General features: G+C 42.8%; 1 protein-coding gene across 3 annotated transcripts in view; it reads left to right on the plus strand.

The window, feature by feature from the left end:
- The window catches only part of GALK2 (galactokinase 2), an 83,522-nt gene that overhangs the window by 24,420 nt on the left and 41,599 nt on the right, over positions 1–17,503 (plus strand). For all 3 annotated transcript variants that reach the window (XM_084640438.1, XM_084640439.1, XM_084640440.1), the window contains one exon: positions 287–433. In XM_084640438.1, the coding sequence (XP_084496564.1) occupies positions 287–433 (147 nt within the window). The remainder of the gene's footprint in view (positions 1–286; positions 434–17,503) is intronic.

Genomic DNA, 17,503 nt, shown 5'->3' on the forward strand with positions numbered 1-17,503 from the left:
TTTAAAATAATATTTTTAAATGAAGAGGGGTATCAAGATATAACCAAAATTTTTTGAAATGGTCTTAAAATCTTATATTCATGCACTTCTCTTCTGAATTTTAATCTTGGTTTTTAAGGACCAGACTTGAAAATGTCACAAACCCCCTCACTCTTTATGGTGACACCAAACAGCACATCAGTAGTTCAACAACTCAGCAACAGAAATCTCTTCCTAAACATGGGATAATTGAACGTCTAAGGCGGTGTGTACTGGATACTCAGATTGTTTATTTTTTCATTGTTAGGAACATTTTGGTCTTAATAGCTCAACTGGAATGAATTGTCTGTTCGATGGAACCATCCCACCAAGTTCTGGTCTGTCTAGTTCCAGTGCGTTGGTATGCTGTGCTGGACTTGTGGCACTTACAGCTAATGGAAAGACCCTTTCAAAGGTAATTTACTGTAAAACCCAAGAGTATTAACTGTAAAATACAACTTTAAATATTGTTAACATCCATAAATTTTTAAGACACAATGCAATTGTTTTTACAAAGAACTGTTGGATATAAACTGAAAATATTGCACAATTGAGGAAACATGTTTGGCCAAATTTTGGCAGGCTTTAAGTTTGGCAAGGAAACAGGCATACATTAAAGCTGCAGAAAGAGCATTATTGTAAGCCTGTATTTTGGCCAACTCAAGTCTCACACATGGCCATCCCTGGACCAGATGTAATCTCTGCAAGCCAGGATTGAGCATATACGTTCTAAAGCATGTGGACCACACCCTCTGACCCTTATACTCCCTCCCTGAATGACTTGCTGTGGCTCTAGGAGCAAAGCATCTGTTGAAAGCCTGTAGAGAAGCTTCTTAATGGGTTATAGTCAAGGCAAAATAGGAGTAGAAATCTTCCATCCCACTCTCCCCACTGCGTTTTGAAATGAATCCATTTCCAGTCCACATCCAGAATTAAAGCCTTTTTAAACAAATATTGTTCCTCAAAAACAAACCCAGTGTAAGTGAATTGTTACCACTAAACCTGGTAGTAGACCTTTGTTCATGTGTCAAAACACCTCTGCAGTAGTTATGGCGCTTGAAGGTACCACATGCAATAAAGTTCAGTCTGGTGGAAATGTCTGGTAGAATCTAGAATCTTAAATTCAAACATCAGGAAGAGAAAAGAATAGATATAGTGTACACTTGTGCCTGTTGCCTAGTCATTGTAATAAGTGTATTCACATTCCATAACAGAGGAAGTGATTATCTGCAATGATCCAGAAAATTGACAAGGATCAGAAAGCCTGAAATGTATTAGTTAGTAGAAATTGGTAACTTGAACACTAAGAACAGACTTGCTGTATGCTAAGTAATACTGTACAGTTCTCTTAAGAAAAAATAAGTTACAGAATGTACCTTTGGCTGGATGTGCACATAAACTCACACATGGTCTTGGAGTATAGTTCTGGATCATGTCAGACCTGTTCTGAAGGTAAGCCAGGTGCAAAATGTCTGGTTGTGTTGAGTATGATGATGGGTGATAGCACGGATGAGGTCTGTGGCAGCAATGCTATCCTCTAGCACAACTTCAGAGGTTCTGCAGACTTTATAGCATGGTAGAAAACAAGAAGTCTGGTGCCAAAGGCAAGTTTTTGCACCTAGCACAGAAAGCTTTATACCCAGCGTGGCCCAGATTCTCTGCTGCACCAAGCTTACATTTGGCATAGCAGAGAGACAGGGGTGTTAAGGGATCTGGGGCAATCTGAGCCCCAGTGTAAAGTAGAGCACTCTAAGCGTCTGAGTCCCAAGGAACCATTTATCAGCTCAGTATAAAATATGCTGTGCCCCTCCCCTGCCAGCCCTAACGTGCACCCTGCACTTGGACCAAGTGGTGGGTGTTGCAGGGGCCAGCAATACCAGCTGTGCATCAGCTGGGAGCTTCCCCATGCCAGGGGATTTTGCAGCTGGACAGATAGGTGCTTTCCAGAACCTTGACACTTCTCAGACCAGAACTTTCTGGGGTCTCTATATTTATTTATGTATTTAAATTTTTTTGGAGGAAAAATCCCCCAAAGAAGATATTATTAACATAATTAAAGATCCTGAAGTAATCAATAACTCTTATACAAAATACATCAGTGCAAGTTATCATACCGCCCCCTTCCCCAAGGCATTTGATATAACAGAAATGACAACTGACGGTAATTTATATATGTTACAATGTCTTGTCATCAACGTGGACTGTCATGATAAGGTTATAAGAGAGGGTTGATTTTTCTTTCCCTTTTGATGGGTGTTGCTAAGCCTTAAACACATGCTTTGCAAAAGCAATGCACAGAAACTTTTGGCTTCAGAATAAGATTTGGCTGAATGGTAGGAGTTCTGTGGCCAAAATTCTGGAATTTTGACCTTTTGCTGAATGGAACAGTTATCTATTTTCTTGATGCAAAAACTATTTTTATGAAGATACTTTGAGTTATAGTTTTCTCTTTCCTGGTAATGAGAGTTTTAAATAGTGGACTGAAAGTAAAAGTAACTGGAAATTAAAGTGATCCTATGATATTCTCCCTTAACACGAGGCTTTACATCTGTAAGATAAAGAAAAGAACAAGAGTACAAAATGAAAGTGCTGTGCACTTTTATCTGTGTTTCAGTGCTGGCTTTTAAAAATAGCTTTTTTTGTAGAGGCTACAAGTCAGCTCAGAAAAAAAAGGTTGTCACTAATTATTGTGTGTAAAAGTGAAAAAGGGCAGTGCTTTAGTTTGCCTAGAATTATTAAAAAAAAACAAAAACATCCGCATAATAGTTTAGGCAAAATACCAGTTCAAGTCAATTCAGCCAGATGTGTAATGTTAACCTGTTGCAGTACACTAATATTCAACTTGTAAGATGGCAAATTTAAAATTAAACGGTTAAAAAGAGTTCCTCTCTTCTATAGCAAGATTCCAGTGCAAACCTACACTGCCAAAACATGAAGACTGCTAATGCTCAGTAGTATCATTTGATTTTAAAATTATTTTTATGTTAATATTAGGAAAAGAGACCCTCATAAACACAGCTTTTCAGCATGAAAAAAGTCTTGTCAACAGTGAAAGCAGAATGAGGTTTTTAATTGTCCTAGAGTCATGTTTTCTGGTAAAATTTGTGAGCACTGTAGACTAGTCCATTTGAATAATGAGATTTATTTGAGTGAATTGACCCTGGTGGTGTGCTGCAAATGAGAACGCTTGCTGTGCTGCGGTTTGTTAGGCCACCTCTACATTTTTTCCATTGCTTAGAGCAGGATGGCTAAGTACATGTTTACCTCCTGTGTAAACTAAGGCAACAACATATATAGCGTATTGAACGTACAAGGGAAACATCGCGTGGCTGAGGTTGAATGACATTTAAATACGTTCTTAGAAAGAGCAATTACGGTCATTTGATGGAGCCATAGGTAAGAGGCCCAAATCTACTCAGCTTTGGCAAAGCTCCCATTGATTTCAGTGGGAGCAGGCCTAATGTAATACATTTATATTTACTAATTGGGGGCCTAATCCAATGCCATGACGTTAATAGAATAATTCCCAATGATTTGACCTGGATTATGTGCAAATAAATTACCAATAAAACAAGATGTGTCAGCCTTGAATTTCAAAAGGCTTCAGGATGGGATTTATAAAGCTGAATAAATTAAACCTGCACTTGTTCACACAAATCAGATGGATGGATGTTCAATTATTTTCATGCTGCAATAGTTGGGTGTAAATTTATGAAACTACTTTCAAAAATTTGGTCCATGCATGATGTAGATATTTAAGCAAAGATCCTATTTCTTGCAAGCGTACTTTGTAAAGAATGAGGCAAGAGAAGAATAAGAAATGGAATACAGAAACAGAACGGCACTTTGCAGGGGGTTTGCATTTGTACTGTGGACTGTGTGTATTTCAGGGGTGAAAGTAAGTTAGAGGATTTACCGGGGAAAGTAAGTTAGAGGATGCCGGAGTCCTGAGCAGGGGGCGTGGCCTCAACCGGAAGGGGTGTGGCCTTTAAATCTTGATTTAAAGGGCCTGGGGCTCCAGTTTGCAGTAGTGGCAGCTGGGAGCCCGGGTCCCTTTAAATCACCCCCGAGCTACCAGCTGCAGAGGCTTGGGGGCAATTTAAAGGGCCCAGGGCTCCAGCTGCCGTAATCGCAGCGGAGCCCCGGGTCCTTTAAATCACTGAGGAGCCCTGGGAGCTCCCGGCTGCTGCCGCTACCCCAGGGCTCTGGCAGAGCTTTAAAGGGCCTGGGGCTCTGCTGTGGTAGAGGCTGCCAGAGCCCCGGCCCTTTAAATCCCTGCCAGAGGTCCGCCGCTGCTACTCCAGGGCTTTGCAGCAGGGCTCAGGCGGAGATTTAAAGGGCTTGGGGCTCTGGCAGCCGCTACCACCCCGGCCCTTTAAATCCGCTCTGGAGCCCTGCCGCTGCTACTCTAGGGCTTTGGCAGCAGGGCTCCGACGGGGATTTAAAGGGCCGGGGCGGTAGCGACGGCTGGAGCTCTGGGGCCCTTTAAATCCCCACCGGAGCCCCGCCGCCACTACCCCAGGGCTTTAAATTGCTGTCTGGGAAAGCTGGTCTCGGTATGGCGCACCGGCTCTTACCGGTGCACCGCACTGGGGCGTACCGGCTTACTTTCACCTCTGGTATGCTTCCTGGTATATTGTTAAACATACTTACATACATTTTATGAAAGTGAAACTTTGTTATTTTAGGCAAGTATGCTGTCTAATAATGTGGAATTAGTTGCTCCGTGGCTGATTTTATACCAATTGGAAATCAAACTAGATCATTTTGGGCCTGATCCTGTGATGTGATCCACTTGTGCAGCCCCTGCTCCCATGTGGAGTCCCATTGCAGGTAAGGTTGCCAGGTGTACAGTTTTCGACTGGAATGCCTGGTCGAAAAGGGATCCTGGTGGCTCCGGTCGGCACTGCCGACTGGACTGTTAAAAGTTGGCGGCACAGTAGGGGCCTGGAGCTAAGACAGGCTCCATACCTGCCCTAGCTCCGTGCTGCTCCTGGAAGCGGCCCCCAGGTCCTTGTGGTCCCTAGGTGCATGGGCGGCCAGGGAGGCTCTGCGCACTGCCCCCACCCCAGGTGCTGGCTCTGCAGCTACCATTGGCTGGGAACTGCGACCAATGGGAGCTGTGGGGGTGGCGCCTGTGGGCACAAGGGCAGCACACGGAGCTTCCCTGGCCGCCCATGTGCCTAGGGGTCGCAGGGATGTGGTGGTTGCTTCCTGCACCCCGACCCCCAGCCTGGAGCCCCCTCCTGCACCTCAAACCCCTCATTCCCAGCCCCACCCCAGAGCCCACACCCCCAGACGGCACCCTCACCCCCCTCCCACACCCCAACCCCCTGCCCCAGCCTGGTGAAAGTGAGTGAGGGAGGGGGATGGAGCAAGTGGAGGCAGGGCCTCAGAGAAGGGGCAGGGCAGGGGTGTTCGGTTTTGTGTGATTAGAAAGTTGGCAACTCTCTTGCAGGATGGGGGCCATAGAGTTTATGACTGCGCCTTTGAACCATAGTGCTGTGATCAGTTAGATGCCTAAATACTTTTGAGGATCCGGACCTTAGGACTTAGCTTCAGGTTTTTGTTGTGTTTCTGTTTCAGTTATTGAGGCAGGGAAGTTACACAAAAAGGGCCTGCTGCCAAATTCTTATATGAGCTTGGGTCCATTTGCTGACTAAGGAACTGATCCAAAGCCCTATTGAAGTCAGTGAGTTTTTCTATTTATTGCAGTGGGCTTTGAATCAATCACTAACTGCATTAATTTTGAGTGTTATTAGTCAAGAGGTTGGTATACTATAACTATGAAAGGGATCTTCAAATCAAAATTTATAATGTAGCAGTTTTGACTTGTGAATTAACTCAATGTGTTTATCTTGGCACAAGGATCTGTTGTTTTTACATTGGTTTATATCTTCTAGCTTTTTGGTTCAATACTCTTCTAATTGAATAAATCCTTAGAATATTGAATTAGGGATCATTATTTCAGTTTAAATGAAAATGTTAATCTAGTTTTATATACAGCTAAAGTCTTAATATTTTGCTTTGTGTAGATCAACATTGAGAATGGGTGGTTTTATATTTTAAATTCAATGTTTAAAAAAAGTGACTAGTGATTTTTGGGTGAGCGCGCCATACTTTCTGAAAACCAGGCCCCTTTTTGCTGTCTCAAGTTAGGCACCCAAAAACGGAAGCACTTTAAATCACGAGTCACTTTTGAAAATCTAGGCCATTAGAAATAATGATGGAAAGAGGGGAGTCGGTTTGTGAAGGCCAGTGTTCTCCCCTTTTGCAATGCAGCACACTGGGAAAAGATGACATAAGCTTTGCACATTAGAACGTCATTTTTGCAGCTCAAGTGAATAGCACAGGTAGCACAAAGTGTTGTGTTTGTGTTTATTTTAAGTGCATTATTTTAATCTTGGATTCAGTGTTTCACATAAGTAAATGATGTTTTAATAAAAAGGGAAATTCAGAGGACACATGGCTTTAAATGTGGCTTTAGTCTGAAAAATGTCTACCTGACAATGCCATCTGGAGGGGGGGGAAGGAGAGTGTGTTCCGTGCTTATGGCTATCATTGAGAGACAGTAAAAATAGAATTGCAGGATGCTGTTTTAAGAGTCACTTTTCAGTGTAGAACCACACTTAAAATAGTCTGTTGTACACAGAAGAGAAAGTACCATCCACTCGTCTAAATCCATTTTGATCCATCAATATGACTTCAGCAGGACTTACATGTGGGATAAACACACCCCTGTACAGAAAGCCACCGGAAGGCTTAAACAAGCTTAAGTCTAGTGTTTACTTGGGATTTAAGTCGTTCATAGGCCTTGAGGTCATCTTCTGAACAAGGTCAATTTCACCCTGTTTGAGTAAGGGCTGTAGGATCAGGATCTTTGTGAACTAATTCTGGAAACTTTAGACAGAAAAGCAATGTTTTCTGTCATTTTCTCAGCTAAGTTATACACAGTAAGCCTCTGCACGACCCAGGGCCTGATCCAGAACATGCTGAAAGCAATGGGACTCATTCCATTGACTTCCATTGGACCAGGATTATAATTCCTTTCAGAAGAGAAAACACTGGGTTTTTAAGATGGCACTGCTAGCATTTGCTAAGGATTTATTTCAGATATGGAGACCAATCAGAATTTTGGGTATGACACCTTAGGATAATTTTCACAGTGATTAATTGTAATTTCACAGAAAGTCTCATGTGGTAAGCAGCAGGAGTGGATGAATCCTTAAAAAGCAAAGGTTCTGTTTCATGCCAGTGCCCTTAATAAAGAGGAAAGAGAAATATGAAATGAAGGATAGAGAAACCAAATTAAGTTTTGTGGTTGGTTTACACTGTGCACTGTAAATGACATAATAGTCTGTTTTTTGTTTTTGTTTTGTTTTGTTTTTTAAAAGAGAAAAGCACACTGGCTGAGCAGGTGGAAAATTTCCAGCTGTTCAGGCCTCAGGATACATAAAGCGATAGAATAGCTTTGACTCTTTGGTCCCAAACAGCCCAAGGAATTCAAATTAGACAGACAGAGAAACAAGGAAACAATCAATATCCCAAGTTTACAAAGCCAATCACATCTAGGAGAAATAGAACAGCTAGGTGAAGGCTTCTGGGAGCATGCGCTCCAAGGATCTCCGTCTTCTCCTGCACAGCTCATCATGTCATATTTAACGGAGTGCAAAAACTTTGGAGGCTTTAGACCACACAAAAATAAACATCAGTATGTTGCCCACAGGACTAGTACACAAATCAGTATAAACAAAATCGAAACGTTTCTGCGGTGTACGTATACAACCGTAGGTCCCCAGTGCCGACGCTAAAGCTGGGCTTTAGTGTGTTGGGGACTTCGTGCTGACCATTCGCACCCGGCTGATTTTCACCCTGAGAATTTAGCTGTGGAATTTTCAAAAGCATTCAGCATTAGCCTTTTCCGCTTCCACCAAAGCCAAGGGTAGAAATTCCATTGCCTTCAATGGGAGAAGAGTTAGGCCAACACCAATGTCTTTTGAAGATCCCACCCTGATTCTGAAACTGCTGTGCAGTGAGGAAGGGTCTTAGAATTGTGCCTGTAGTCACCTCCCATCTAGCCTTAATTTCCCTACCTGTAAAATAGGGTAACAGTCAACTACCTTACCAGAGTTTTTGTGAGGATGAATGTCTATAAAGTGACTTGAAGTTGTAGACTGATGCGTGCAATGGTTATAATTTAGATTATTTTATCACATTACTACAGAGAGTTTTTCCATTTCCTTTCTATTCTAAAAGTATCTGTCAAATTAAGGTGATTGAGCTTGGTGCTGGAAAACAAAGTTGCTTATCTATAAATACACATGTAGACTTTATATTTTAAGATGTTGTTGTTATAAAGCACTATCAAAGCTTCCAGGCCTCCTCCTCACCATAGAAAAAAAAATTCCAGAGCTATTAACAAGTTGTTAGGTTTGACTGTGTTTATTCAAATCAAGTGGAAGCAGAGCACTTGAGCAGCTTGTGTGGTAATCAAAGGCCACAATCTCTCATGAACCAGACTGGAAATACACCATTTAAGTATGTTAAAGGACAGATGACATCAAGTTAAAATTACTGTGGTTAGGACGACATCCAGATAATATCTGACAAATATTTTCCTGCTTCTGATGGAAATAAGTATCATTACCTTGCAAAACGTATGTGAAACTCAGGTAATTGGAATTTAGCATGCAGACCAAAGGCAGATGGTAACCTTCATTAGTCTCTAAGTATTAGGTTATTTTATGCACAAAATATATTTTAACATCAGGCCTTTTCTCCCCAGATGCTATTGGATCATATACTAAACGTCTGAGATTGAAAGACTATGAACATTTATGTTGGCTTAAACTATGTCTTTAGTGATGTAGAATAATGATCATGTCATGCTGCTATACATATGAAATAGTCATCTATATCTGTAGCTTTATAGTTTTCAGTACTATGAGCTGAAGACCTGATCCAAACCTCATTGAAGAAATGAAAAATCTGCAGTGGGTTTTTCCTCAGGCACTAAATCTTCCACACTTTATCGTGCAAGCAAGTGCTGAAAGCCACATTGGTTGCGACATATAAAATGAAACTGGACAACACATTGGTAAATATAAATTAGGAAACATTCCTGCATTGGCTGAGGGATAGACTAGGTGGACTAATAGGATTTTTGCATCTCCTGATTCTATGATTTTTTGCTCAGGCATACGCATAGATACCTTCATTTCCCAGAAGTTCTCTGATCAAAAGAACTCTCTTGGAGCACTGACAGTGAGAATGTTTAAAGGCTGTAGCGCACTATTACACGGCTGTAGATAATAGGGGTTCCCCTCACAAGTAATTACCTTTCAAGCAGAAAGGAAACTGAATTTTTGTTTTCGAGCTTAATTGTTACACTGTCATTTTTCTTGCTTTCTTTTATTCACAAAATCTGATGTACTAACCTTGCCCAAGATGTCTTACCTAAAATAACTCAAGTGAATGTAAATTTATACCATCATTGTATAGATAAAGTCAATTCATTTTGTTTGTAGTCGTTCTAGATTTGTATATATCAAGTTTTGTGGGAATAAAGTATGTGCTTTTCCAAAACAAAACCAAGCAACACTAAATTTGTTTTACTAACAAATATTTGCCTGTCTCCCACCCACTAATTATCCTACTCTTTTAAAGGGTTTAAACTTACGTGAGATTAATTCTTTAAAGGTTTATGTGAGATTGAAAGAGATTGGTCACTGGTATGTAATATATTAAAAACGACAGTATAGCCTGTTTCGATGCAAAGGGCCACCTTCTGTCCCAGTTTACACCTTGTCCCAACCCATGCCCAGGATGAAAATCAGAGTAGTTGGCCCTTAGTCCACCTGCTTAAACAGAGGTTATTACAGTTCAATCTTCCTTATCTGGACTTCTCACTCTCACACTTCCTTAGCAGTTGTCTGTATATTTGTGGGGAAAAGTCATATAAAGTGGATGATCTTCTGTTTCCATTATAATTCATTGTCTATTGTCATCACCACCACACGGACCCAACAGAGATTAAAGAAATTAAATTAGTGATTAGTAAACTCCCAATGAAATAGGCTCTAGTGGGAAACAGTGTAACAAAATGTCATACCTTAAAAAGGTGAGTATATGAAAAACAAAGAGGAAACAAAACTTACAGAGTTGAGTTGTGTCTGTGTTTGATGCAGTGAAAGAGGAGGGGTGATGTAGCCAGAGTGAGATGCTAGGAAGATGACCGTAACAGCCATATTGGGCTGCATTATTAGGAGCATTGCCAGCAGATCGAGGGAAGTGATTATTACCCTCTATTCGGCACTGGTGAGGCCACATCTGAAGTATTGTGTCCAGTTTTGGGCCCTCCACTGCAGAAAGGATGTGGACAAATTGGAGAGAGTCCAGCAGAGGGCAACGAAAATGATTAGGGGGCTGGTGTACGTGACTTACAAGGAGAGGCTGAGGGAACTGGGCTTATTTAGTCTGCAGAAGAGAAGAGTGAGGAGGGATTTGATAGCAGCCTTTAGCTGCAGTGGGGTTCTAAAGAGGATGGAGGTAGGCTGTTCTCAGTGGTGGCAGATGACAGAACAAGGAACAATGGTCTCAAGTTGCAGTGAGGGAGGTCTAGGTTGGATATTAGGAAAAACTATTTCACTAGAAGGGTGGTGAAGCACTGGAATGGGCACAGGCAGATTTACCATGAAACAAACAGTGTGGTGGCATGGGGCCCTCAATGGCAGGGAGGCCCCCAAAATGCAGAACAAATCTCATCTGACAACCTTCCCCTGAGTCCCAGCCGGTAGCGCAGCATGGCTTAGGCAGGCAGGCTGCCTGCAGTCCATGGCTGGTGGCCCCATGCCGTTCCCAGAAGCGGCTGGCTGCTGGCACATCTCTGTGTACCCTTGGTGGGGGGAGGCATCTGCCCCCCTCCTCCAAAGGGGCAAGCAGAGATGTGCCAGCAGCAGGGCTAAGGCAGCTCCCTTCCCGCGCTGACTCCGTGCTGTGCCACTCCCGGAAGTGGCTGGCATGTCCCTGCAGCCCCAGGGGGGTGGGGCTGGGGGGTTTGTCTCTGCGCGTTGCCCCCGCCCTGAGCGCCGACTTCGCAGCTCCCATTGGCCAGGAACTGCGGCCAATGGGAGCTGTGGTGGCAATGCCTGCGGCCAGCAGCGCTCAGAGACTCCCCTGGCCTCCCCCACCTAGGAGCTGCTGCCAAAGGGGTAGGACGGTCACTTCGGGAGCTGCGCTGCCCACGGTAAACACTGCCCCCTGACTCCTCCTGCACCCCAACCCACTGTCCCAGCCTAGAGCCTGCACACCACACCCAAACTTCCTCCCAGAGCCTGATCCCCGCACTCCCTCCTGCATCCGAGCCCCCTGCCCCAATCAAGGTACCTCGCTTTATTTTCATTTACTTCCTATTATTTATAATATAGGAGGAGGATGAAGAAAAAAAAAGAATGAAAAACAGGGTGGGGGGGGAAGATAAGAGAGAATGTTATTTTTTTTGGCTGGGTCCCAAGGGGGCCCCCAAAAAATGAAGCTGTGCACAAGGCCCCACTAACTCTAAATCCGCCACTGGGAATGGGTTACCGAGGGAGGTGGTGGAATTTCCATCCTTAGATTCCATCCTACATGGGGTTTTTAAAGCCTGTCTTGACAAAGCCCTGGTTGGGATGACTTAGTTGGGGTTGGTCCTGCGTTGAGCAGGGGGTTGGACTAGATGACCTCCTAAGGATGGTCTCTTCCAACCCTAATCTATTATTCTATTATTGGAACTTGTGAGAAAAGTTCTCCCCCTCCCACCTCTGTGGAAAATTTGAACTTTTCACTGAAAAAAAAAAAAATGAAGAACAAAGATTTTTAGCTGAAAACCAAAAACTTTTCGGGTGTCGAGCTTTTCAACAACAATTTGAGACTTTCTTTGGAAAGCAGACACTTTTAGTGAAAACGTTTCATTTAGTCAAAACCCAAGTTTTCCATAAAAACAAACAGTTTAGGTGGAAAATTGACCGGCCCTTGTGAGGAATTTAGAAAAAGAAAAATCTTTCTACCTAAAAACAGCAGCAAATACTTCAATGAACCTCCCCTCCCCCCACAACTTTGTTAGACTAAACTGTGTCTCCATTGATCTGATTTCTTAGGGTAGACTTCTTTGTGCTGTCTATATTGGATAGGAAATACTGTGGCTTAAAGATGAAACAGTTTTTAAGTGGTAGAAATTTCTTTCTTTGTAACCCAAGATTTGACTTACTCCTTATCAGGAAGAACTTTAAACTGTTTCAAACAAAAAACAGAGGTATTTTTTGAAACTCTCCTTCAGATCAAAGGCTGGTCCTGGTCTGCACATGTGAACAAGTTATCCGGGCTACAAATGAGTAAGCATTGCCTCCTGGTGATGGATAAATACTGATCAGAATTTAGGATGAGGAGGGGGGAAGAAACAGAATAATCTTAGAGGTGGGTAGATGTGCGTGCCCCGCTTTAGCTTTTTCCAAATTTGCCAACTACTGGTATCTGAAAAAAGAGATTTTTAATTTTAAAGTGCTTGAAAAACAGCAGCTTGCTTAAAAAGTTTATTGCCTCTTGCATGTTTCTAAATGATAAAACTTCTGTGCAACATTAAGTAACAATGAATTTTGTGTGCTGTGATTCTGTTCTTGATAATGTTGTTTTGCTCTGTTTTAATTAGGCACATTCTGACAAAATGTAGTTATATTTTCTTTTTATTGCATAAACAAAACGCTAAACACAGTATCTTGTATAACTCCTTGATGCTAAACATCCCCCAAGTCAAGCACTGCCAATCTGGCATGTGAACTTGCCAAGAGATACTAACACCCTGATTGCATTGGTCTTTGAAGCAGGAGTTGGAAAGCTATGATATTTGAGGCACCTGCTTACCAGATTGGTGGTGGAATTTAGTCGTTTCCTGAGAATGACATGCTCAGTCTCTGGGAGCAGGAGAAGGAGAGGTGCCAGCAATTCATGGAGGTGGCAGGTAGGCGAGGAGATGTGGGGAGGAATAAGAGGAAGAAAGGAATCCAAGGAGCTCATCTAGGCCTGCTCTGGGGTCAGGATCAGATGACATGAAGGTACCTAAAGACATAAGGGATAACCACGGACAAAATAAAAAACAAACAAACTTAAGCTCCAGTCCTCCAAATATGTCTCTCCTCTCTCATGATATGGGGCATTACTTCAGTCACTACTACAGCTGCAGTACTGGGGGGCTATAGTACATGCATGGAAGTTTTGGCCAGTGGAGCTGAATGTTGGCAGATCCATTGCTCACAATATTACAGTTCAGGGCAGTTGCTCTTATATTCCCCTTCCATGGTCCAGCCAGGGCTTCTGACTCCCCAGCTGTCACCTGAGTAAGGACTGCAGGATTTGGCCCTAAATGGTTACAGTAATAGCCATTTGATCATTAAACAGCCAATATATAGCACAGCATTGCATTGTGCTGTATATTCTGCCCAGTGCATTCTGGAATGCAATAGGTCACATGATTGTTTTGAGCTGTGCTTGTGGGGGAGTTATCGTGAACCTATGCAGATTATCACATAACTGATGTAGGTCATTTGAGGTCATGTGAAATAAAAATGATAGAAGATGCAGTGAAATTACTTGTAGGGTCGTCTAGGAAAAATGAATTCTGACCTAGGTCTTCAATAACTAGTAACCATTTAGCTACTCACAGGGCTCAGGAACATTTTTCTCCTGTTTTTTTGGAAGGCCGAGATCCAGAAAACAATTTTTTGAAGTTGTTTGGTCATTTTTACTGTTCCGTTAAATGGCCCACTTTGCTTATTTACTACACCAGATAGCATGCAAATGGGGTTGTGTGTCCCTCTTACGACTCATGTGTTGTGTTAGCAATATTATTTCACATTCTAGCTACATTACCACACTCACCCACATCTGAGTGGGGTAGCGTGGCTGGAATTCTTCTCTTTTTTGTGGCCAGTACTGGAGAAATCAGAGGGTTTTAGAACGTGTGGATTTCAAAAGAATTAGGCATGGAAAGTTCAAATTCACATGTTACATGAAGCCACTTTTGCTTCTGGGATTTTAAAGCAGTTTTCCTGGTCCTTTTGTGCATTGATGTTATTATTTTTCTATGTCTTTTTGTGTTACATATATTACCATCACCTCTGAAAAGCTTTAAACCTGCCCCAGAAACAACTAGTTGAGACAGCACTGCTGAGAAGGAGCACAGTGGTGGGAGGGAATCACAAACCTGAAAGTTCTAATTCCACTTCTGGGGCTGATTTATGTGACAGGTCACAAACATCTTTGCCTCAGTTTACCTGTCTGTAAATTAGGAATAATTCCTGCCTTACAGGGGTACTGTGAGAATTGATTAGTTAATGTTTGTAAAGTTCTTTGGCATTTTGTCATACACGACATCTTCATTTATCAGATACTTAATTTGGGGGATAGGAACTGTGCTAACAGTTGTGGGTCTTGAATGTGTGGGAACCATTCATGTATTGTGGTTTGGCTCAGAAGTGGTGAACCCCTAGGAGAGAAATGGAAGGGCCAGCGACTGCTCAAGCTATAGGCAAACTAGGTGGCTGCCTAGGCCCTCAGCTTCTACCTAGGATGCCAGGAGTGGCTGGCTAAAGCTAAATGGCACTGTTACCTCATGCATGCGCAAGGAGATTTTCTGTGTCACACACATCTGGCTTTTTTCCCCCCTGCAGAACTGTTATTTTTAGAAGCCCTCTTATCTCCGAGATCCTAATTTTCCTCAGCTTGCCTGTTTTTAATAATAATAGTTTGCATATCTATAGCATTTCCCATGTGAGGATCTCAAAGCACTGTGCAAACAGTAATGCATTCTGACGCATGAGGTAGGGTTCTCACTCTGGATCACAGAAGTCAAATATAGAGCTGGAGACCTGGGCTCTCAGCTCACTGTTTGAGTCACAAGACCATCCCTCTTTTCTAAATATAAAATCTCTGCACGCCATGGAACTCTGTGTCTCCCTATCTCTTGTTCAGCTTCCAGGATTCCAGTCACACTTCCCTGAATTTTGTTTTACCGAAAAGCAAATGTTTGGCTGGTTGCTTCCGTAATGAGTAAAAACTGCTTTTTTGCACAAATGACTACTTCACCCGCTCTAGTCCCATCCCTCTGCTACCACAAGTAGAAGGCCAGTCTGGGTAGGCCTGAGCCTGTTTAAATTAGAAACCAAGTCATTCAGGGTAGCCTTAGGCTGTCTTTTGGAGAGGGTTCTTCAACCCCTGCCAGGTCCTCCTTGGTGGTCCTGCCATTCCTGGCTGAGTTTAAAAAAGAAAAAAAACCTTGCTCAAGGCTCCAGCAGTGCTGTATGTCCAGCACACGCAGCTGGACAACTGGCAGGCTGGGGCAAAGCAAGAACCAATGCTTAGCAAGGCATGGATCACTGGAACATATGAAGGGACTGGGGTGGCAGTGTGCTAATTGTTAACATTCCACAGCTGCAAGCCCTCCCCCCCCCCCCATTTTTTAAAAGTGTAAACAAGGCTCACAAAGTTGACTGGTAGAGGATCTGTGCAGAAGGCGATGACTTGTATCCAGACAAAGCAAAGGGAGAATTGCCTAGTCTGAGTTTTGCTATGCTTCCTCCCAAAATCTGCAAATGAAACACAGTCATTTCTCTGCCTGCCATGCCTGAGAGCAAAATATACAGCACAAGTACCTCAAGAGCTGCATTTTAGGCTACATTATTAGAAACATGTGTGCGCAAATCTGTACCTAGATATTTCAGGGCACAAAATCTTGATCTTACACAGACATCAGATTTTCAAATGGGACGGTTGTGTGCATCTAAACTGTGGAGAGATTTCCACTGCTGCCCAGCTGATGCATTGCTTGGACCCCAGTCCAATATTCCTTACAAGTAGCTGCAAAAACAAGCGAGGAGGTATTGCTGCCTTGGGAGAGGAGGAGGAGGGAGGGAGCAGTATAGCTGTGTGGCTCACCCTGGTGATGGGGAGCACATGGATGTTTGAGAATATACACCGTTCCAGCTGCAGAGAAGAGTGAGCACCTACAAGCTGCATTGTGTGTGTGCGTGCATGTGTCTGCTGGGGGTCTGTGTGTGTCTTTTTTACTATGCAAATACTTCATTGGTTATTTTAAGAGAAAAAAGGGCATCATTAATATTGGGTGGACTGTTACATGGTAAGGTTTCATTCACAAATTATTTCTAATTTTTTGTGGGGAGTGGGAGAACATGGACTTCGGTTAAGGCCTGACATTCCTGATACATTTAAAGTTAAAACAACAAACAAACAAAACCCCCAAACAGCGAGGGACACTTCTGTTTGTGTGGTCTTTTTTTTAAATACTTCATCAAGAAGAAAAGGAGGCACAATCCCTATTTGTTATTCATCTTTCAAATATATGAAGGGACACCAGGTAAAATTTTGCTTGTGGCCTGGCCGTTTGCTATTTGCTGCGCAGGGGATTTAGCTGTCTGATTCCCATTAGTGATCAATTACCCCTATAAGATCCTGGGCATCCATGGCAAAGCAGACCCCTTTGTCTTTAGATTGGTGTAAGTGGGTCTGTTTACACTGTGGCACCAATATGGTGCTCTGAGGACAATCTGAACTCTCCTTGATGTTTGCCTCAAAGGGCTCCTATCTGCTCAGTTTTAGAGTAGTTTGGTGATGGGTTTTTGAGAACTCCTTATCAACCTGAAGTTTATTGAGCGTTTTACATAAGTAGCACTGTGGGCCAAGTAAATCAACCTTTAGTGCTTTACAAGCCACTCAGTCTGATTGCATAGCTCTGAGCACGTACTTTACAGCTTTGTCTGTTTCCAGTGGCTTTATGTAAATTGAGTGAATGAGCAGACAGACACACATACCTCCCTCAACGTATGGTGATTTACTGCCTTTATCTGCTACCTTTTACAGTTGTGTGGTACAGATGGTTAATGTCCCCACTCTGCTGCTTATCTTCTTTCAGGTCCCTGCTGGGGGATCTGAATCTGACTTTGCTCCTGGTTTGAAGATCATGCTGCTGCTTTGCTACAATCTTTTTTCTTTTCCTTTCTTCCCTGTTGCAAGTATGATGCTGACTACCCTGTGCTTGATGGAATGAGCTGGTATGGGCATGTGATGCGCAAGGCCATGAAAGCTTTCCCCTTTACTCCTTGTTATAAAATGTTCTTAGAGCATTTCCCAAGGTGCCTCAGGGGCTGGAGTAATGTCTTTGCTGTGAAGTGTCTTTTACAGCAGTGATAACATGAAAACTCTCCCCTTCTAAAGCACCATTTCACCTACAGGTGTCAAAACACGCTAAGACATTGATGAAGCCTCACACAAACACTCCGGTGTTTACAGGTTACAGAAATTGTAGATTAGGGTGTCATGTCAGAGAGTTTCAGAGTAGCAGCCATGTTAGTCTGTATCCGCAAAAAGAACAGGAGTACTTGTGGCACCGTAGAGACTAATACATTTATCTGAGCATAAGCTTTTGTGGGCTACAGCCCAC

This window comes from Lepidochelys olivacea (genome assembly GCF_965140295.1).
Source record: "Lepidochelys olivacea isolate rLepOli2 genome assembly, chromosome: 10".
Lineage (NCBI taxonomy): Eukaryota > Metazoa > Chordata > Testudines > Cheloniidae > Lepidochelys > Lepidochelys olivacea.